Below are 9,620 nucleotides of genomic sequence, written 5' to 3' on the forward strand. Positions count from 1 at the left end.
CTAATAACATTTAGGCTTCATACACAATGCTTGGCAAGCAATCTAGGCATTTTGGCTTCAACAGTAATCATTAGCGATAAACAATGACACCACTTAAATAGACTTATCATTATTGCAACAAAATAGGAATATTAAAGAGTGAGAAACATATAAAAGTAGGGAAGTTTCACACAGAAGCAATAAGGCCCCCAAAAACATTGTTGCGCTTCTCAACATTCGTTGACATTAATTAAACTAATACTGGTGATATACCTCAAGTAAATTAATAGATAACTAACAAATATGTTAAGCTCTAAATTAGACGCTTTGCGTTTTTTGACACCACATATAAGTATCACTTCATTTCTCAAGATAACAATAATAAGAAAAATATACTTATGTTTGCTTTTTCTTTCTGGCTGAAATATAGACATAACAAATATATATACGTTTTACTAAGTAACCTTTAGTTTCGAATAAAAGGGACTATATAGTATGCAGTTTAAAGACTAATTCAGTTAGCTCAAATAATAGACAAAAGTACTACACCATCTATAACCACACGTTGAAAACAATCCTACAAGAAAACCTTTATGCAGTACATTGGATACTAGAGAGCTTGACATGTTCATGAACAGAGAAAAGACTATTGCCTATACCTCAAAAAGTATACAAAAAAAGGAAAAAAAAATGATAGGCTTGTCCTTATAACAATTATTACCCCCTAAATCAAGGCATACTTCCTTGCTTTGCAAACCAAACTAAAGGTGGGAATAACTGAGGGTAAACTAACTCATCACCCATTACCATCTTTATACCAGGGATTTCTCACCTAAAATCAGGTATCAAAGCGGTATTGCATTATGTTTATTTCAAATTATGCACTAATTCATACTGCCGGTGTACCGTATACTTATTCTGTCAGTACATTACAATGTACACTGATTCTAAACACATACCTCTTTTATGTTTGTTAAATGTTAATTGTTATGTTATCGTTAGTGAACATCTTACCTGCAGTTAGTTAAACACATTAATAAAGCAATCATAAAGCATTATGTGTACATTTGAACTATTACTATATTCATAGTTTCCCTCTAAGTGGTGTATAAACCAAGAAAACAGAAGCGCAGTTAGTATTGGCAAATGATTTCTTATGCAAACTAGAAGTTTCACACGTTTTAATATCGTTATGGTTGTTTAGTGGCTCCTCAGGCTCGATAAGTGTTGTAGTTTAGGCTACTATTATGGAGAGACATACATGTCATTGTATTGCAAAAACCCATTAATGTTTAGCGAGATACATCGGTCTTACTCAGCTATTACTTGAAACTCAAAAGGGTAGAGTAGGGGAAAGTCAAAATCAGTGTGTTAGTAAGATGGCTGTAAACTAGGAATAAGGGATATGTAAAAATACCAACACCTATTGTACCCACCATTAAAAAAAAGAGAGCACTATAAAAACGCCTCATGACAATTTCGACTGCTGAATAACAGATTGAGTTAAGAAATATTCTCTTGTAAATAATGTGACATTTCATTTTCCGATGGCATGTCTAATGCATGCATAGATGGCTGACGATTGTAGAGTTTACTTGGACCAGCTTAACAGTGACAGCCATGATTATAAAGTCAAGGTGAAGGTCATGCGAAAGTGGAAACCCCAAAGATCCGCTTCAAATGTGCTTTACCAAACTGTTCTACTACAAGATGACAAGGTAAGCTTACATATAGTTACTATTTTCCGTGGACTGCAACTACATTATTTCAGAATATCCTGATTAATATTTAGTTGACACTTTAAATAGAACTAAAAAATGAATGGTTTTTTTTGGCGGCACTTACTTTTGATCAGTTTAACAAACAACATTCGTGGACAGTTTAAAACATAAGTTAACCATAACAGGTTAAGCTTTAGAAATGCATTTCCCTTTTTTTACTTATTTTATAAAATCACGGGTTTAGTGTGGTATGTTCTAAGACTAGCTAAAGGCAGGATGTAGTGGATCCGACCTAAGCATGCATTGTCTAGCACTTACCATGACGGGTTTTGATGTTATACTTATAGACACAAATGATTATTAAGCGTACTTTTAACACACAGTTTAATATTTGTTTGTTTAAATTTACTCTGTCAAACGCTAATGGTGACTACTATGCAGGGAAATAAAATGAAAGGCACCTTGTTTGGGGATCAGATAGCAGGACATGAGGAGGCACTTGTATACAATGGCGTCTACGAGATTGCAAATGCCCCCATAAGACCGACACAACTACAGTATAGGAGGGACCCCACTGAGGTTGCTTATACTATAGGTTTTGGTGGCAAAACACTCATCCGGCCACTCTCATCAGCACCTGGTCCATTTTTGTCAGATTACCAATGCGTGTCACAGATACCCAAAACAGCTACCCCTTATGACATATTTGGTCAGCTCAGAAAAGAGAAAGTACATTATATTATGCACACTTATATATTGATACCAGCGCATTTAGTTTATAACTAACGTACACATATGTCATTGGAACCCTATTATATGTCGAACCAGCTGCACGTGAGGCTCCTGCAAAACAAGGCCGTAGGAACATTGTTAGGGAGATTTTCATCACCGATCATAGGTATTATTTCTCATTTTTTTAAAAGGTTACTTCAATTTGGAAAACAAAATAACATAGTAATCGGTGTAACAGCACCGACCAACCTATTGTGGTATCGGCATGGAACGATCTTGCTGAAGACGACTGTAGCAAACTTGCCTCTTTTGCAGGAACTTTCCCGGTGGTAGCCTTCACAGCATTGAGAGTGACTACCCATCGAGGTATTATATATACAAACAAAATAAATAGCATCTGCCTATATCACATTTTGTACTAATCCTTTTTCCATTCTTATTAGGTTTCTCACTAACCACTACAATGTCCACGTCAATCACCACAAGTCCAACAGGAGACAAGGTGGTTGCCCTCACAAAATGGTACAGCTAACCAGCCAGCCAGCTAAATCTACTATTACTGAATTCCAGATTTCTAACCATAACTCCTAAAACAAAGACCCAATATGCCGTTTTTAATTACTGTTACTGGATACAGGAAAACTCAGAACAAAGAAAGTCTGTCCGAATTACAAGCTAGGATCCGCAGAGTTAGAGACCCTAATGCACTAATCCACGTTGTTACTTTAAACGCCCTGAAAAGCAAAAAGGTAAATCAGTATATCCACGGCCGACAATTCACGCCACCAATTCAAACCCTGTGTGTAGTATGGCTGCGGCTAATTTTTTTTTTAAAAAAAATCAATGTCAAAAAAACAATGTTTTACAATAACGATCACTTCTAAGTAATTGTCATATATGGATAGCACCTCTGACCTTGCGTTAAAATGCATTGCAAACAGGCTAGAAGCACACTTCGGGATGAACGTTACCGGCTGAAAGTAACAGTAGAAAATGCAAGCTTGCAAAAGGTCAATGCATATTTAGGTTGTTCTAACTGTGGCAAACGCTCTGTTTATCTTGCTGGTGAGAGTTTCAGATGCGAAACCTGTACTAAAGAAGGGGTAGTGTCAGAACCGAGGTAACCAAACATCTTAAACTAACATTGTGTCCAAACTCCGAGACGTTATTCATCGTTTTAATTCTTACTGCTGATACTTACTCGCATAATTACATTCAATTGTGACGTTTCTGATGGGACTGAACAACTAGAAATAACATCATTCATGGACGACACTGTTAAACTCTTCCGCATGTCAGCACCAGACATATTTCACATCCGGCACTCAGTACACCATCTATCTCATAAATACTTATCTCAATTTAGGTTTGTAATCCAACATTCATGTTGTCTAACAGTAACCGCATGTGCAAACCCTTTGACTCTTGCTTGTCTGGCTCTCACCTTCACCGGGTATCTCTCTTTCCTCCTCATTTAAACATACCATGACCATGTCCTGACTACGGACTGACACTACCTGTAGGGCGACCATTTGGCGTTTGAGAGCACTCAGGCTTTGTTATAGGATGAACCATTCACAATAGAAGTGTCTCCAAAGACAACCCTTACGCGAAACAATATACTACAGTGAGCCCTACGATCAGTCATACTTGAAACAGTTGAACCAACGGCCATGGCCCCTTTAACACAAACATCTTCAACGGGGCAGAATATTATTGCTGACGCGCCATAACAACTTGCACCAGTTGCTAGGCAATTGGATTTTAGTAGTACACCAGAAAAAAGGGATAGTCACGCACTGGTTGACGTTTCAATAAGTGCTGAGTACTTGTCTACACGCAAACTCCCTGCGTCAATAACCACAGTTCCCGAACAGAGCCATTTACAGCCTGGTATTCCGGATAAAGCAGTGGTTTCAGCTAAACCTCTTGATCAGACCGTGCAACTAACGACCACCACACCTACACGAAAAGGAGCTGACACTGAGACCCAAGCAACAATTGCTGTTATGCAAACATCTTCGCTTAAATCTCCAAAGGTTGGGAAACCTCCAGCTAGCACCCCCGAAACTCCAGCACAAGTCACCCCAAAAAGAAACACTGCGAAACAAACTGCTGGCTCACCGGCAAAGAAAAAGAAGCCAAGCACTGACTCGCCCCAGGGTCATTAGCAGTACTGATATATAACCATCCACTGTATATACCCGTTATGACTGTACATAGTATGAACTTTTGTTCTCCCCGACAAATAAGCCCAAGTGACACGCCTCCTAGCCACAACTCATAAATGATGTGGTGGTATAAAGGCTATAGGGTGTCATCGGTGTTTTGGGAACACTTTGCACTTTAGCAATGTGTTCTAACCAAAAGCAATATGCAATTGATTTTGGGTTTAGGAAAGAACAGTAACTGTAATCTTTTGGGTTTTACCAAACCATTAATAGTAAGGGGAGAATTAGCATGTTACACTACAAAAACCCGCCTTATAAACATCAACTAAACTGCGCAAGCTTCGCAGTATTTGACTTGGAAATACAGTAAAGTGTAAGTTTATACCTTTTTTTAGTGGATGCTATATAAATGGATCTCTACATTTCCAAAAATACTTAACATGTCTAACAATTTATGTACAGTACGCTAAATTATTGTGCCATCACGTATTTTACATTGACGATCTCAGAGCAGCCGTGCAAATGCTTAAACGTTGTGATTAAACAACCATTCGGACCCTGCACGAGCAGATATCCGTTATCTTATTATCACCATCATCCATTGACCAATTAAGCAAGCAATACCGCGAAGTGTTCCCTCAAAGCATAGAGTAACGGTCATGGCAAAAACAACGATCATATCCCTACACACCTTTAACACTCCTTAAATCATGACATACACCAAATAGCAACTAACTAGCAGAGTTATAGCTAACTACCTGTTGTTACTTTGCATAAAGAAAACAAACTAGCAAGTTATATACATAGTTATAAATAAGTCACACTATCACAAACAAGAGGAGAAGAAACATGATTAGACATCATAGCCATGCTAACCCATAACCTAGGTTATCCACTAGCAAATATCTTTGAAAGATTTTAGGACAATTACCCACAGATGCAACAAATGTACTTTATAGAGCTATTTTAAAATAATTTACCTTAGACAACATACATTTTAGGTGGTATATGAGCAAATACATTTAAGTTTTATATTATTGTAGAATATCTTTCTCACAATCAGGGATAAAAGCACAAACTGTATACCCAAGAAAAAAAAAAAGCAATTACATAGGTTAGTCTAACGTTCATTAGTTTCTTCAACCATTTTGTCCAAAGGCATGCCATGTATTCTCATATGTTTACCAAGATACTTCTCAAATTAGATGACACTTGAAAGGAAATTAGACAAATCCATTAATAAAACCACCAAAAACACCAGAAGTGATGTACGGTTCCGAAAGCTCCAATCATAATCGTGTTACAATATTGTAAATACTTTAGTTCTGTATGTACTAAACTATATATACAACCGTATTTGCCACTTCCGATCGTTTGAAAATTGACCCGCAAATTCCAGGCTTGTACAGCTAAAATGAAGCCTAAGAGAAAACTCATCAAGGAAGTAGCAGGACCAACAGGTCCGTATACCATGTAACACCCCGTAAATTTGAAGACCTTTATTATATTTTAAAAGTAATATTTTAATCTATTTTAATTTAATATTAATTTATTTGAAATAAAATTTATTTCAGAAAATATAATCTTATTTTATTTTGAAGAAATGTAATTATTTTTGATAGTTTAGAAATGTTTAAAAGTGATTTAAACTATATTTAAACCTTTTCCCTTGATAAAATAGATTTCGGATAAAAGTCGTAAAATTGGGATTTTCCCATTTCTTACGGTCGTTGGGTAAACGAGTTTGGATATTGGGCATATGAGTACTTAATCTTTTAGTAAAATCGTGTTTAAGAACTTTAGTTTTCTCGGAAATCGCGTTCGACGAATATTTCTAATTTCCGTCGAAACGAACCAAAACGTAAAACAAACGACCCATCTCCCCACATGTCTTTCCTTTGGCCACCTACCCTCCATTTGTCCCCCCTTCCAATTTTCATTTCCTCCATAACTCAATCTATCTCCTCCTTCTCTCAAACACCAAAAACCCACTAAAAATCCTCCTTACAATCCCTAAAGCCACCATAAATCCTTCATTTCTCCACCAAATCTCATAAAAATTATATATTTGGAATTCTCTCTTCAATCCTCATCTACTAGTAAGCTTTATTTTCATTTCCCCCAATTTTTGTTTAAGACACTTTTTTTAGGGTTTCGAATTTAAGCTTAATAATTGTGTTTTTGTTGTTCTTATAGGTGAAGAATTTGAAGATGAGTTAGGTGACTCATATGTTGTTGAAGATGAAGAGTAATTTTGGGTTTTAGGAGCTTTCTCAAGTTATTACTTGTCTCTTTGCTAGCTTAAGGTAACTATTCCGAGTTACTCGACGAATTAATGTCACATTAGTAGTTGTATTTGTTGTTTGTTGTTGTTTGTTGTTGTTTGAGACGATCTTGTTGATAAATGAATGAATGGAGTAAGATGAGTATGCTTATGTTTAATTTATGTTACCCATTTATATATTATTGTTTGGAACAAATTTGGATGAGGAATTATGTGTTGTGACAAGTTCGTGTTTTGGCTCGAACGCGTCAGTACCAGACCGAGACGGTTTCCAATGTTTCCAAAAATATGACAGATTGAACGGCGTCGAAAAATTAGGTGGTTTAGCCACTTGAATCACTCAATTTGGAGTCCGTATGAGTAAATGGCGTCGTTTTATCGATAAAATTTATAGAAAAGTTTACCCTTGTGTGAGACGGTTATTTATGCTATTTTATTATGCGAGAATTTTGTGGAATTAGTTATTTTGTAAGTTGGAATATATTTTCTTATGTTGATAGTCTTTCACATGATAGAAATTGGAATAGTGCATGAAAATGATATTGTAATGAATTTTGTGATTTGGGCCAAAGTAGGCCAAGACTCGAAGTGGGCAGTTGACCGAACGAGTTTGGTCAAACTAGGTTTAAACCGGTCAGCCTCGATTTGACCGATGACCCGTCGCGGGACTCGGGTCGAGGGTTTGTATTTGAGGTGAGATTGGTTGTTATTGGAGGTTTTATGTTATGCCTTGATATTTGTAATTATCATTTCACATGTTGGTTGTTGGATGCTTTGGATGCCTTATGCTTGAGTCTTGTTGCTTCTCTGCCATTTTAGCTTGTTCTCATGGATTATGGTACTGTTGGTTAGCTGGAATTTGGATTATTATTGATATTGGAGATATTGTTGGATTGTCAGCTGAATATGCTCTTGCGTAGTCTTTCATATGCTAGGGTGTGTATGATCATTTGTGTGTGTGCAAGTTTGGACTCTTTGCCCCTCTTATGGTTAATTGGGTGTCCTACTTGTCTGGTGTGGTGTGGGCTAAAGTATTCAAGCTGGGACTAGGTCCTAGGTGAGTATTTCGGCCTTCGTCATAGATAGGCCATTATAGTCTTTGACGAGTGTATGTTTGCGGCTTAATAGCCTTTGTGTCTTAGCTTGGTGGGTTTATATCCAAGTTAGGGCATGACCTCCTAACGTACTCTTAGAAGTATGTGGTCAGCTTAAGTACTAGTCAACCCTTTGGTGGACTCCTTAGGGGTACTCATGTGTGTGATCATGGGTCTTGGATGCGGTATTTTCCGCATGTCGCTAGGTCTGCGCAGGTTTAGGACTAGGGTGTTTACCTTACCTTGTGGTATAGACTCGAGTTACAGAGTGACTATTGACCGTCCTAAGAGCTTATGCCTGTCTCTAGATATATTGTCCTTTCTTGTTTGATGATTCTATGAATCATAGAAGGTGAGATGCAAGCCGGCTATGGTTGATAGAGTTTGGATTCCTGGATGTTATGTGATTCACATGATAGTGTAGTATGAGTCGGTCTAGTATTCACATGCTAGGACTATGTGTTGTTTTATTGTTGTTCACATGATAAGCACAATTGTCTAGCATCTATATGCTAAGGCTATGTGTTATTCATATTCATATTCTTATGTTTACATGTTATATTAATTATGACATTTCGTGGTCGGGAGAACTCTGAGTTACTCCCCACCGACCGTGGCTTTCGTATTTGTATAAAATGCGATTGACAGGTAGGTGATGCATATATGGGGTACATGGACGAGCTAGCGAGCAAAGTAACCTTGGGACCTAGATTGGCTTTATTTTATTGTGACCCTTAAACACTTTTTATGTTATATACTTTTTAGGGACATATGTCTCCCTTTATCATATTTGGGTTGTATAACTTTGTTTCGCGACTTTAGCGATGTTTTATTATGAGATTTATTTTAGACCTTGCATGTTTGACACCTTCCCATTTGGATACTTTTATAACAGGTTCAGGTTTTAAAAATTACAGGTTTTTACCCAAATAAACCTATTACAAACATATCCATGCAGTTTTATTCTAGAATTACGTGTTTATTTTTCCGCAATGAATGAGGGTGTCACAGTTGGTATCAGAGCATATTTGCTCCCGACGCACGTTTGTGCACCCCCGATAAAAATAACTTGACCTTAAAATAATATACTTGAGAGATGGGTAGGATGGGTAGACTTAGGACCTTATGTTGTAGTCTCTTTGTGTATGCTTCGTGGTAGGTTCTAACATGTTTGTTGATTGTCAATTATTTTTGTACCCTTGGATCAATGACCGCGAGCTTACCTACATGAGGATCAAGATTTGGTGCCTATTGCCGAGAACTGAAGATTTGTTTACCTTTGAAGAATGCTTCTACTTCCTCGAAGATGTTTCTCATTCTTTGTGTACCTTGCCTTATTATTTATCTCTTGGCGCTTATTCTTCTTCTAAACTCTCTCTTCTCTTTCCTTGAAAGTTACTCTTGTACCCTCCTAACTTGTCCGTTGTCCCATGCTTATCCTCCCTTAACGCCTTTTGAGAGTACTCTTTCTTTTGAGAGACGTTGGCCTTGGTTGGAAAATTCGACTTTTGAGGAGATTGTTTGTGGTTGACCCATAACCCTGGTTTTGAGAGGTTGTGATGTTAGGAAGACTGAGGTAGGATGATGAGACACACTTGGTGATTCCTATACCTAGTTCCTTGATAAAGTGAGTATAATT

General features: G+C 37.2%; 1 protein-coding gene across 5 annotated transcripts; it reads left to right on the top strand.

Moving 5' to 3' along the window:
- The first annotated feature begins 597 nt into the window (after positions 1–597).
- On the top strand, positions 598–8,832 carry LOC141623219 (uncharacterized). 5 transcript variants are annotated; one of them, XM_074439299.1, is made up of 10 exons: positions 600–821; positions 1,551–1,697; positions 2,142–2,409; positions 2,529–2,598; positions 2,671–2,798; positions 2,876–2,954; positions 3,070–3,181; positions 3,374–3,552; positions 6,800–6,909; positions 8,630–8,832. In XM_074439299.1, the coding sequence occupies exons 2-9, from the start codon at positions 1,551–1,553 to the stop codon at positions 6,801–6,803; spliced, it is 987 nt and encodes a 328-aa protein (XP_074295400.1). In that variant the 5' UTR covers positions 600–821; the 3' UTR covers positions 6,804–6,909; positions 8,630–8,832. The 5 variants fall into 5 exon arrangements, with proteins under 5 accessions (XP_074295401.1, XP_074295399.1, XP_074295400.1 ...); XM_074439300.1 differs by lacking the exons at positions 6,800–6,909; positions 8,630–8,832 and adding an exon at positions 3,956–4,909 and having other exon boundaries at positions 598–821; positions 2,142–2,429; positions 2,748–2,798; XM_074439298.1 differs by lacking the exons at positions 6,800–6,909; positions 8,630–8,832 and adding an exon at positions 3,956–4,909 and having other exon boundaries at positions 599–821.
- Positions 8,833–9,620: the final 788 nt, after the last annotated feature.

The sequence above is a fragment of the Silene latifolia genome, chromosome X, assembly GCF_048544455.1.
Source record: "Silene latifolia isolate original U9 population chromosome X, ASM4854445v1, whole genome shotgun sequence".
In the NCBI taxonomy this organism is placed as follows: domain Eukaryota; kingdom Viridiplantae; phylum Streptophyta; class Magnoliopsida; order Caryophyllales; family Caryophyllaceae; genus Silene; species Silene latifolia.